The sequence below is a fragment of the Euleptes europaea genome, chromosome 7 (genome assembly GCF_029931775.1).
Source record: "Euleptes europaea isolate rEulEur1 chromosome 7, rEulEur1.hap1, whole genome shotgun sequence".
NCBI classification, from domain to species: Eukaryota; Metazoa; Chordata; class Lepidosauria; order Squamata; family Sphaerodactylidae; genus Euleptes; species Euleptes europaea.
Window position 1 is genome coordinate 50321406 of NC_079318.1, and position 13490 is coordinate 50334895.

The following is a 13490-nucleotide window of genomic DNA, read 5'->3' on the forward strand; positions in this document are numbered from 1 at the left end:
CTCCCAGGTGGTCCACTCCAGAGGCTAGAAGGGTGGTCCCCACTAGGGAAGCTGCAAACTTTTATACAAATGAGATTTCCAGGTGAATGTATCATAATCAAAGGTAGCGAATCTGGTGAGCCAACTGAAGGATTAGTTCATTAGTGCAGCATACCACCAGATCTCCTTGGTCTCTTTCTGCTAGCAAGCAGCACCTGCAGCTGAAGACAATTGTTTTGTTCCCTCCATTGCAAAGGTGCAAATAAAAGGAGGAATAGATCACAAAAAATAAGAGAACAGGTCAAACAGTGTGTGAAAGTAAAATGAGCTGCCGTCATTTCCTAGGAATAAGCCTATTGAATAAAACTGGGACTTATTTCTGAGTAAACCATTTCAGGACTGTACTCTTAGTCCCTAGACTAGAACGGTGGTCCCTGAAATTGGAATGAGTACTTTTCCAGGGATGTTTTGTTTTTCCACACCACCTATAAACTGTGTTACTCAGATGCAAAATTCAATGAGCTTACTCCAAGGAAGAAAGATTCCTTCTTTATTCTACATGCAGAGACCATAAGCACTCATAGACTTGAAGTCTGAAGTTTTTATTAGCAAAATTTATTAGTATTAGGTGTGAACATTAAAAGTAAAACGTTGAGAGAGAAGTGGTGTGGTGGGTGATGTAACCTAGTGCAGGGGTCCCCAACCTGTTCAGGCCTGCGGGTACTTTTGGAATTCTGACACAAGGTGGTGGGTGTAGCCAGAGACTAGCTGCTATAGGTGATGGAACCAACAAGGGTTGTGCATATCAATTAACCCCAGCTGAAAACACACCCGAAATTTTGGCAATATTCAAGTTTCAGTTTTATTGAATACCAAAACCTGGGAATAAAGCTGAAGCCTAATAGCTGATTGCCGAAGCAGCCTAATAGGTGTTCGGCTTTTTTTTGGCTTCGGCTTTCCCCAGGCTTTTCCCTATGGGAATTTTTTTTAATGAGCTCTGGGGAAGGTATTTTTGGAGGTAGAGTTCTCAAATTTTCAGGGTAGCTTCAAGGGATCTCCTTGCATGAACCCCAAACTTTGATGAAGATTGCTTCAGGGGGTCTGATTTTATGGGGTCCAGAAGGGGCTGTCCCCCTCCTCCATAGAGAATGTAAATGTTTTCAAATTAACATATTTTTCCAAGTATTTTCTTGCATACACAGCTTATTTTCAGTAGCACAGTGAAGATCTTTGTGCTGTGGGGACTGCCGCTTCTGACTCAACTTTTAAAAAATTGTACCGCCAATCAGAAGTTCTTCTGGGCAAAAGCCCCACTCACTTTCTAAAAACACTTGGTGGGCACCAGAAAAGGTGTCTGTGGGTCCCATGACACCTATGGACACTATGTTGGGGGACTCCTGACCTAGTGGTTTGAGGGTTCTTGTCCTGTCCCCTTCTTCTAACAAAGGAAGATGGGATTGTGGCTGGGATCATTCCATGGATGTTTTGGACTCTCTTTAAGCAGGTGAAAGACCCAGCCTTATTCTACTTTCACAGACCATATTTAAACCCATTCTCTTGTTCTTTGAAATCCATTCCTGGTTTCATGGGTAACTAACTGCTATACTATAAGCAATAAAACCATGCTGGCCAGGTATACTCAGAATTCATTAATGAGAACAACATAAAGTAGAATCTATTTTAAAGCTAATTCATTTTGGAAGATAGATTTAAACATGGTTTCAGAGAAAATAATTGTCTGTGCAGTAGTGACAATGGGATATAAGAGGCAACATGCATGCCTGAAAATGGAGTGCGTGTTAAGTGCTGTTGTGCAGCCAACCTCCCACACACACCACAAACTCCGACAAATGGCTCAATGGTCAGGCAATCTGATCAGCTGATAAATCAGTGACCACCACCATGGTGTAGTGGTTAAAAGTGGTGGACCATAATCTGGAGAACAGAGTTTGTTTCCCCACTCCTCCACATGAAGCCTGCACGGTGTCCTTGGGCCAATCACAGTTCTCTCAGAACTCTCTCAACCTCATTTACCTCCCAAAATGTCTGTTGTGGGGAAGGGAAGAGAAGGGAAGGTGATTTTAAGCCACTTTGAGACTCCTTTCGGTAGAGAAAAAACAGGGTATAAAAACCAACTCGTCATCGTCTTCTATTGACACCTAGTGATTACAAAGTGATCCAGACCCACAGGAGTTTGAGCATCCCCAGTCCCCAGCCTGGTGGAACTGCATGCAGACCTAGCAGACTTGTATGAGGTGTAGGGCTTGTTACTTCCTCCTTTTGGGGGCAGAACCAAAGGCTAGAGCACTTTTCCAGGGCTGTTTTGTTTCTCCCGGTCTGCCACTGATTGTGGGCAAACAAGAGGTCATGCTCAGTAAACCATCAGTAGAACCACAGGCAGGAAGTTTATTCAAGGACAAATCTGAGAAGCAAACAGTGGGGCCAGAGAAGCCAGAAGCAAGAGGCTTAATCAAGGACAAGCAGAAAATCAAGGAGCAGGCAGTCCTGAACTAGGTTCTTTGATGTCACATAAGTTGCTATTAGGGATGCTGCAAATGTTGAAGTGCCTAAAATACTGTGTTTGACAGCTGCTATCACCTGGGAGCTGAATCTCCAAACTGTTTGTCTGTCCGCCATCTACTTAGAATGACTGTCAGACAGCTTTGCAGCTGTGTAGTGGCTGTAATTGTCTTTTTCATGTGCTTTCCTGTTTATAGTGAAATTTTGTTGCAAAATACAGCTCAGAAAATCAGATAGAGGATATCATCTTATTTCTAAACTCCATAGTGGCATTAGAGGAGATGGCTATGCTATGCTGGATTAAACAGTTTATTCAGAGCTAATATGGATTTTACCCTGTGACTTCCCCCAGAAGTACCAGAGCATCATATGTACCCTCTTGGGTAAAACATGGCTAAAAGCTAATTACTCAACGTAAATGTTTCATCTGAATGCACTGTTGAGAGATTGTGGGCGATTCATTTCAATTCACCATGCCCCAGTTTGAAAGGTAGAAAATAGATTGAAAGTACTTTGAAATTCTTAATTTTTTATGTGGTAGCTGTACTGGACATAGTGTGAAGCACAGACAATGTTTAATCATAAACACAATATCAAGTCAATATCCAGTCATAAAAACGTTAAATTATGAAAGGAGAGATAGCTTCGGTATGCTTCACATTTTACTTGGCAGCTGAGCTCAAGTAGCGTTTCCTATGATAAACTCTTAAAATGAGGTGACAAGGTCTAATTTTCAGACATATATGACAAGAATTATGATGTAGCTCAGTGTCCACATTTTCACTGCTATATGTAGGCATAAACACAGAGGCCTTATATACATAAACAGGTAACTCCCATATGATAAGAGCCCCGTGGTGCAGAGTGGCAAGCTGCAGTACTGCAGTCCAAGCTCTGCTCATGACCTGAGTTTGATCCCGACAGAAGTTGGTTTCAGGTAGCTGGCTCAAGGTTGACTCAGCCTTCCAATTTTCCAAGGTCGGTAAAATGAGGACCCAGTTTGCTGGGGGTAAAGGGAAGATGACTGGGGAAGGCACTGGCAAACCACCCCGTAAACAGAGTCCACCTAATAAATGTCATACATGCAGGTGGTAGGCCTCAAATATGATGTTAATTTTTATGTCAGTATGTCTGCAAGATTCTCTAACAATGATAGCACCAGTGAGGTCAGTTAAATTATTTTATAGTATTCCATTAAAGTTGAGGATCCATGAGGTAAATGGATGAGGTAAATGGCAAATCATTCCCTTGCCCCATACAAATCTTCTCCTCCAGGGTACTAGCAGTAGTATCTTATGCAAAGCAACATCCTTTTTTAGTCAGTTGCAGTCAGTGGGTATAGGAAAGCACTGTAAAGTTCCTTGGCACGTGAGCTGGCCAATTTACCCATCCTCCTGTTTTCCTCTCCCCACCTCCTTTGACTGACTCTCAGTTGAACATTCAGAGGACAATGAATGTACTCTGTGCACATCAGGGTATTTCCCCCTCTCCCATAGTGCTAGAACTCCAAGGCACCCAATGAGGTTGATGACAGTAGGTTCAGGACAGTGAAAAGGCAACACTTCTTTACTCAATTAGTAATTAAATAATTCAATTCACTGCCAGTGGATATAGTGATTCCCATGAATGTGGATGGCCTTAAAAGAGGTCACTGCTCTACTAGGTTGATACCTGCACACATATTATATGAGAGATATATACTAAACAGTATTACAACTAGAACCAATCTGATCAGATGTTTGAGTAATTGCTAATAGATTTTACAACCTATACACATGCCTGGTTGGGTTTGAACTGTTTGTATATGTATTTATTTATGTATTTCTGTAAATGTGTGCAGGCTTAACATGCGTTTTAATTAACCACTGATGAAGGCCCAATAGGCCGAAATGCATTTGGTATGTGGTTTCAGTTATCAACCCTAGGAAATGCCATTGTGCTATTTTAATATTTATATATAATATATATATTTTTTCCTTTGTACCCAACCTTGGGTACCCAGCTTAAAAGAGGTTAAACAGATTCATGGAGGATAGGGCCCTCAAGGGCTACTGTTTGTGGTAAACCTCCATATACAGAGATAGCAAACCTCTGAATGCCAGTGCTGGGAAGCAGCATCAGGGAGAGCCTCAGCCTCTATGCCACGTTTGCTGGCCCTGCAGAGCAACTGGTTGGCTGCTGTGTGAAACGGTTTGCTGGACCAAATAGACCACTGGTCAGACCCAGCTTGGCTCTTCTTATGAGGTGGTGTTGCGATATTTTTAACAAAAAAACATTTACAAACTATTTTTGCATATTTTTCTCCATATATATTTATATACATTTTTGTATTATATATTTTACAGGTTCACCACACCAAAATTAGTTTCTTCATAAATGGTTTGGAAGAAGACAACACAGCTTTTGATTCTAGAAGTCTTGTAGGGTTAATTACAGATTCCTCTATTGATGGTGAATGGCAAGTTGGACAAAATGTTAATGGTAAGTTAGTATATGGTTGGAAGAGAGATATTATTATATTATTCAGTTGGACAGCAAAATAATACTAGATAACTTTTACTAATTTTTCATAGCTGCTCTCTATGACATACTGCTATGTATATGAACACATGCTTTATTATTTACACGACTTTAGATTCTTACATCTGCCACTATGATCCTATACACAATTATAGGTAAATCTCTTTTCAGGCCTATTATTAGTTTAGAGTAGGCTTGCCAGGCCCCGTAGCTTCACTGGTGGGAGCTTTGCGGGGCCACGGTGCGCAATGCACATGCACGCATGGTGCAGCACGCATGCACACCCCATGCGATACAGACGCTCTAGCGATCTTTAGCCGACATTGTTAGAGCGTCCGCGTCGCTTCTGAGTAAACCTGAAAGTGATGCTTGTGCAGCGTGCGTGTGCACACACTGCCCACCAGCCCTCAGCTGGACCGTAGGCAGCCTGGTGGATTGGCGGGATTTTACACGCCACCACCGGGCACTTGGCAACCCTAGTTTGGAGACAAGCTGGTACTTGTGCAAAGAAGCAGGTAGGCATGGGCAATGTGAGAACAGCTCATTCTGTGCCTGAGAAATGAGTTGTTCAGAGCAAGGAGGCAGAGTTAGTACCTTTATAGTACCCTTTAGGCTTCTTGTGCCATCCCCTTCCTGCTAAGCTGTTAGTCACAGTACCACCCTCCAGCCATCCACAGTTGTGATGCTGAAATGTAGCAGAGATGAGGCCAGAAGTGCCTCTCATGGGCAACTGTAATGGCACAGACACTAAGATACCTGGGGCCAATGATAGAGTCCTTTGACTGAAACCCCTGACACTTTAGCCACTCATTTTAGTTCAAGTTGATTTTAAGTCAGTATGCTTAGGACTGAAGCTCTGTTATGCTTCCACACCATTCACGGAATCATAGCAAGCAATGTGTTACAATCATCACTCCAGTAGGGCTGTCACTGACCGAACCTGATGCTTTTCATTCTTGCCTGTCTAGGGTATATAGTTTATCAGTAAAAAGTGTTTGAGTAAAAAGTAATATGTGTTCCTGTTCTGGCCTGTACATAATTGAGTTCTGTTACTTCAAGCAGTTTTTGTAAGAGCAACTTTGTGCTGGTTCGCAGCCACAGTGTTCCTCAGTCCGTAGGGCTTATCCCTAGACTAGCGACAATAGCTTTTTTAAGCCTGCAAGGGTTGGAGCCTATCTTGACAAGTTGTTAATGGGCCAGGCTAACTCCGTATGTGACATCATTGTCAGCAGTCAAGTACACAGAGGGTAATGTGAGAGAGAAGTGCCTTGTATCCTTCCAAACAGTTTCAGCAGGAGTAGGTTTTGCCTCCTTGTCATCTTCTTCCCTTCCACTCTGATTTAATAAGATCCACTGTGTTTGGGGTAGAGCAGGGGTGAGGAACATCAGGCCTGGGGGCCGTTTAAGGCCCGTGAAATCATTTGGTCTGGCCCTTTGTGGGTCCTGGCAGATCTCTAGCTCAGAAGGATCTAAGACTGGTGATCCGCCCCCTCCTGCAGACAGGAATAGCCTCTATTCAAGGCGGATGTGAGTTTGTTTTGCTGAGAAAAGGAACCTTCTTTCCCCCTTGCAGAAGAGTCATTAGCTATGGAGCTGCTAGGACTGCCCAAGAAACTGTGTTAACCCTTTCCCACCAGGGCCATGGAGAAACGTATTCCCTCTGTACTTCAAGAGGACTGGGGGTGGAAGTGGCGACAATGGAGGTGTTAAAAGGGCAGGGCCAGAATGTGCGGGGGGGGGGGATTTCTTAGCCAGTGTGTCCTCATTTCATCCCTGCAGGCGGAAGTAGCAGGAGCCGGTTGTAGAATCCGGCCCCAACCATGCGGAGCAAGAGCAACTCTGGCGTGCAGCTGGACAGCTACACCCGGCTGGTGCAACAGACCATTCTGTGCCACCAGGTGGGCAAGTGCGGCACCAGTTGGATGCCTGCCTGCTTGCCATGTGGGGAGGGGCAGCTGGGGCAGCTGCCTGCTTGGGGCTTAAGTTGATAATTTTGTATGGCCCGCGAATGATGTTATAAATATCCAAATGGCCCTTGGCGGAAAAAACGTTCCCCACCCCTGGGGTAGAGGATGATGTGAGAGTAAAAGAGGAAACAGGAATACCCACCCCCAGGCTGGTTAGGCATCCACTGTTACACCTACCTCTTCTGCTATCTTGAGGCTATTCTGCAGACATATTGCTAGGACTATGGTCTGTAGTCAGGTGAAACTGGTGCAGCAAAAGTCACAGATTATACATGACCTAGGATCTTAAAAATCCAGGGTTACTTTGCAGTTCTTTAAAGCCAAATTTTCAGACTTTGAATCCCTTAAACACATCTCTTACTCTTACCTCACTTATTTACAGCTTCAAACATCTCACCCAACTTACAACCATTGAAGAGACATTTGCTGATCATTCTGAGTCATCAACATAATGAAAGAATGATCAGCCAGCATACCTGAAGGTTACAAAACAAGCTACATAATCCTAAAACTGGCATTAGTGTTAATCTGAACTTTCTATTAAAGTAATGTAGTAAACAAGTACCTTGGAAGGTTGTGGCCTACCATACCAGTGCTTGGCTTGTTACCCTTTGCTGAACGGCATTGCCTTGATTAAAGACAGGGTAACACTTGATCACTTGGACCTGAGCAATCTTAATATCCACTGTCTGGCAGCAAATCCACCCTGTTTAGGAGAATACTCGAACCACTACGCATACTAGTTTTGAAGTTCCTTCATCCACAAGCCTCTTGAGCAATTGGGGGGGGGGATACAAAAAACAACATCTAAAGAGGCTGCATTTCAGTGAAAGGGGGAAAATAACAAAAATGAAATTACCAAAGTAATAGCAATATGTATTAATTGTCCTGCTGAATATTTGGTGATGTGAAAAGGAGATTATTTTTCTCCTTCTTCTGAACCAGTGCCATCAGTATAAGGTTTCAGCGGTTTTGCAGCTCCCTGCAGTTCTGTTTGGTGATGAATGGGTTCTGCAGATTTATAAAGGCTGAGTACCACTGATACAGAACATACTGTAATTTTAGAGTTAAGTCCAAAAAATACCTGCATCTGGCTTTAAGAACGACTGATTTATTCCAAGGGAACCATTGGAATCTTGTACATCAAAACTTGGAAATTCTCATTTTGACGCACTTCTTGTTGACTTTGTCATTTTGAATACCAGACACACAGTAATTGTGTAAAAGGCACGAAATCTTGAAAACATACCTTTCATCTTTATAGCATAAATTGACAGCTACAGTTACCCCTACTGTATCTCTTCTCTAATTAGAGGTGGCACATGGACTGGCTCATTACTTCTGTCTAATGAGCCAGTCTGTGTGCCACCTCTGTAATCAGATAAGGGATAGGTACAAAATGTTCCTATAAAGTTATTATAAATCATTTTAATCAAAAAATTAAGTCACTGCCCTCCATAGTTTTGTCCAGAACCAAGATGGTTTCATTCAGAAGATGTAATTGTGCAAGAAAGATTTCCGTGTGCTGAATTTAAGATCCCCTCATGCAGTACAGACCTGTTTTCTGGTTGATGGAATTGGATTATTTATTTATAATGTGTTTTACAGGTTCAGAGCAATTTGTTGGGAGGATGCAAGATTTCAGACTGTACCAAGTGTCACTTACAAACAGGTAAGGAAATTTTTCTTTTTTATAAAATCAGAAAATACGGTGATCAAGATGAAGGGGCGATATAGTTTTGAGGTGTACTTCAAAATGTCTAGATGTTCGTGAGGGTCTCTTTAATAAAATAGATTTGGAGGTATTTATGGAAACAAATTCAAGTAAAGTTTTTTTTTCATTAAAGACTTTAACCTTGAACCATAAGACTAATTTATGTGCAGAACACAATTCTGTTTTTGGATCCCCCTAATTGCAGTAGTTCCTCATTCAGCATTTGCTTTGTGCACCATATAACTCACACTGATATCCTCTTGATCAATCCATCCACCCATCTTTTATCCTGCTCTTCCTCCAGGGAACTCAGAACAGTGTACAGGGTTCCCACCACCCATCCTCATCTCCATGTTGCGCTCACAACAGCCTTGTGAAGTAAGTTAGTTGCCCAAGGCCACCCAATGACCAGTACTACACATTTGATCCTTATTTCTTTGTTTTGTACAAGACATTACTGTAGTATTGTCTGGAACATTTCCTAAACTCCACATTCAGTCAGAATGCCATGGTCCTGGCACTCAGCCTTTGGTTCAGAAGTAGTGCATGGTTTAAGGCTGAAACAGACAAGAGGAAGATCATGCATTTTGTTCCACTCATAAAATGCAAATGCAGCTTCAATTTGTCTTACTGCCATGCAGGGAAGGGAAAGGAGAATTTGACCCTTCAACCTTCATGCATTTGCTATTTGAATCTGGTTCTCCCACTGTTTGCATTTTGAAAGCAAAAATAAATCATTTTAAAGAAGATGAGATGATCTTCACCATATTTACTTAAGCCTAGAGAGGAGATCTAAACTCTCAGGTTCTAGTTTGACCCCTTGCCCCCTACAACACACTGGTTATCACTGGACTCATCTTTTTGATAGAAGGTACAATATCGGGCCCATATTATGTCTGTAAATGTTTTTAAGTTATTAAAGTGCACTTTGTTATTTATCATCTCCAAGATGATTCATTCTGCAGAACTCAAACCTTGCAGACTTTGATGCCAAGAGAAATTGGTTACATTTTTAAAAAATCACCATATTTTACATTTATTTATTTAAAACCTTTATTAGTTGCCTTTCCACATTGTGGAACTCAAGGCAGCACAGTTTTCAATATAAATAAAATAATGATTATAATAAAACATAAAAGATCACAATTTAAAATCAACAATTAGTACTGCTGATAAATAAATACTAAATTAGTCAAATACAATCCTAAATAAAACTACCTTCAACTGTCTCCTGAAGATCAAAAGTGAGGGGGCCAGGCACAGCTCTCTGGAGAAATTGTTCTATACTTGTGGGGCTGCTACTGAAAAGGTCCTCTCTCATGTGCCCAGCAGATGAATTTTTTGATTGCTGAGACAGTCAGGAGGGCCTCTCCCTTTGATTTTAATTTCTGGGCAGGAACATATGGGAGAAGATGGTCCTTCAGATACTCCAGTCCTAAGCCATGTAGGACTTTAAAGGACAAAACCAACACCTTGAATTGAGCTTGGGAATGGATCGGTAGCCAGTGTAATAGCTGCAGTAATGGGGTCACATGCTCCCAGTAGCTGGCCTTGACCAGTAGTCTAGCTGCAGCATTCTGCACCAGCTTCAGCTTCCAAACACTCTTTAAGAGTAGCCCCCCAAGTAGAGCCTCTGTAGCTGAGGAGCAACCACCAGCTCTAGCATCTTGCCCAAAAATGGAGGATTGCAGACTGGCTGCAAGTTCTCTAACATAGTAGGTCTCAAGGACTGTTTATTTCAGACTAGGTCTAATCACTGCCCCTTGAGCACAGGTGGCATAACTCCCACTGTCAAGAAAGCATTAACCACTGCTCTTATCTACTCAAACCAGTCTCCCTTTGGCAGTTTTTATCAGCCAGGAAAGGCAAGGGTCGAGAACATTGGTGGTAGATCTCACCTGTACAAGGATCTTGTCCACATCCTCAGGATCCTGAAGCTGAAAAGTATCCTTATAAATTGGTCAGGTAGATGCCACCGGTACATCATCTGAACATGCATCCATGCTTGCATCTAACCTAGAGCGGATCTGGGTGATATTGTTTGCAAAATAAGTAGCAAATTGATCACAGCAGGATGTAAACGTCCCCAAACCACACAAAATGGCTCAGCTGGACAATTGTGGGCAGATGCATTGGTGACAGAGAAGTATTGCCTTTTCACCATCACAACTGCCACAGAATAGGTTCTAATATGGGTTCTATGTTGTTTTCAATCTGTCTCGCTCTGAGTTTTCCGCCAGCAGTATTCTAGCTGTAATCCCCAGTGAACCAGGGATACTGCTTGGCTCTTGGGGGTGAGGGGAAGGGTGCTTAGTGGGGGAGTGTGTCAACAGCCTGGGCTACCTCCCTATTCCAGAGTACAGAGTACAGAGTACGGAAAGAATTTTCAGCAGCCAAGGTAAGAAAATCCCCAAGTACCAACAAGAACCTGTCAGGATCCAGCAGGTGTAGGGTTGCCAGGTCCCTCTTCGCTACCAGTGGGAGGTTTTTGGGGTGGAGCCTGAAGAGGGTGGTGTTTGGGGAGGGGAGGGACTTCAATGCCTTAAAGTCCAATTGCCAAAGTGTCCATTTTCTCCGGGTGAACTGATCTCTATCGGCTGGAGATCAGTTTTAAAAGCAGAAGATCTCCAGCTAGTACCTGGAGGTTGGCAACCTAATCAGGTGCCTGGTGCAGTCCGTCTTAATGTTATTCTCTAAACACAACAGTGTAACAACTATCTTTAGTTATCCAGTTCCGGGTAAGTTTTATGTGGTAAAGGGAATTCTGAACTGAAAAACCAGATGGCTGCACCAGTCATCAAGACCAAAAAGGATAAAGGGAATTCTATATGAGGCTTTAAAGATGCTTGTTGATCTCTTTGTTATGCATCTGATCCTTATTTCTCTTTGTTGTTCTAGAGAAATTATTGAAGTAGGGTCTGGAAAATTTCCTGAACTCCACACTCAGTCAGAATGCCGTTGTCCTGGTAGTCACCCCAGGGTACATCCTTTGGTGCCGAGATATTGCATCCCTAATGGTGCCGATGACACAACCAATGACAGAGTGCTTAGATTAAACCCTGAAGCTCACCCTTTGAGTTACATCAATGATAATGACATTGGAACATCATGGATTTCATCTGTATTTAGAAACACAGAACAGCTCAACAATGGAGTTACCATCACAATAGACTTAGAAAATGGACAATACCAGGTAATATTAAGGCTCCCTTTTCCAGTGTTGATTATTGATGAAAACTGAACCCTGTCTATTAGTTCAGTGGGTGTTCCAGAAAGTTTCAAATAAATCTGAATTAATTTGACATTCTATTGCAATCTTATTAATTATGTGTGATTTCAATTTGTTTGGGGAGATGAGGACAACAGGTACCACATATCTCTCTTCCTTCCACATTCCCTTTCTTCCTCCCTTTTCATATGACATTGCAGTAATGTAGTAGTTTTTGAACTTTCTATATTTGGGACATTTTTCCACATCAGCTTACATGAATATTCTGGTGATGGGTGGAGGGTTCTTGGGAACACACTTAGACCTAATCTTGCACGCAGTACAATGAGATGGTAATAAGATGGCAGAATGCTGGTGTGGTAGAATGGCCTGCGCTACTTCAGGTAAGCTCTGAAATGCTATTTTTTTATTTGCCGAGAGCTTTTTAAAAGGGGAGCATTAAAACTGACTTTTCCGTCCTGCTGTCTGACATGGTATAGCCCATACTTCTCCCACAAGATCCAACCACCTCATTCTACTGTGTGTGTAGCCCCAGGCCTTAGTTTACATAGAATATGGGCCAGGCCTGTTGGGCCTTGCTGTCATTCTGCATGTACCATAGACAAATACACTCCTGCCTTACAAGAAAAACTGTAAGCCATTACTGATCTTCCCATTAAGGAGCCCGTGATAAACGTGTGAAGAATCCCTAGGTTTAAACACAGGTTAAAACACAGCTGTAATGGATAAATTACATAATTTCCCCATTTTCCATTATTATTATTTTATGTAAATAATAATAATGTGTAGTATCGCTTTAACTGTTACCAATGGCTAATGCAGTAGTTTAGATAGGCACATGGTTTGGTCTAATGAATATGAAATTAGTGTCAAATTGTTTCATTGCTGTAATATCTAAACTGTCAAAATGAAAAAAAAAATCCCCCAATGGGGAGAAAAGTGGGATATAAATGAAGTAAATAAGTAATATAGTTGAATATGGGCAGGGCAGATAAAAGTTTGGGTTGGAAAGAGAAAAGTGAGGAGCAGAGAAAGGTGAGGAGATGGGGATTGCCAGGAGGAGGGAAAGATGAAATAGTGTGAATACAGTGAAAAATGAGGTGCTCTCCTCAAGCTGTGGGCCCCACTGAACCAGTGGGCCATAGTTTTCCTGGGCAGAGGATGCTGGGGGTGGGGGATGGAAGGAGGGAAAACTGAAGGGGGGCAGATAAAAAAAGGTTGGCTGGTGGGTGGGAAGGAGAGAAGCAGGAAAAGGGAGTGGCTTTGGGGTCATATGGGGAAGAGAAAATGAGATGCTCCCTGCAAGCCTTGTGGGTCCCCTATTTTTATAGTACAGGTATAGTATAATGTAATTGTGATGAGATGATATGCCAGGGGTCCCCTCTGGTGTTGAAGTACTTTCCAGAATCCCACTCCCCTGAGAAAGGCAGCCTCAGTACGAGCAGAGCAAGCTTAAAAGAAGAGTTCCAGTCACTTCCATTTACCCTCTTTTTGGCTCTCCTCCTGGCTGGCATCTCTTAGCTGTCAGAGACCATCCAGCGACCCATCTACTCCTTTGCGG

General features: G+C 42.5%; 1 protein-coding gene across 1 annotated transcript in view; it reads left to right on the plus strand.

The window, feature by feature from the left end:
• Positions 1-13490, plus strand: part of USH2A (usherin) — a 588113-nt gene that overhangs the window by 41273 nt on the left and 533350 nt on the right. Inside the window, exons 3-5 of the mRNA XM_056852957.1 lie at positions 4845-4980; positions 8595-8658; positions 11599-11893. Coding sequence (XP_056708935.1) covers positions 4845-4980; positions 8595-8658; positions 11599-11893 — 495 coding nt within the window. The remainder of the gene's footprint in view (positions 1-4844; positions 4981-8594; positions 8659-11598; positions 11894-13490) is intronic.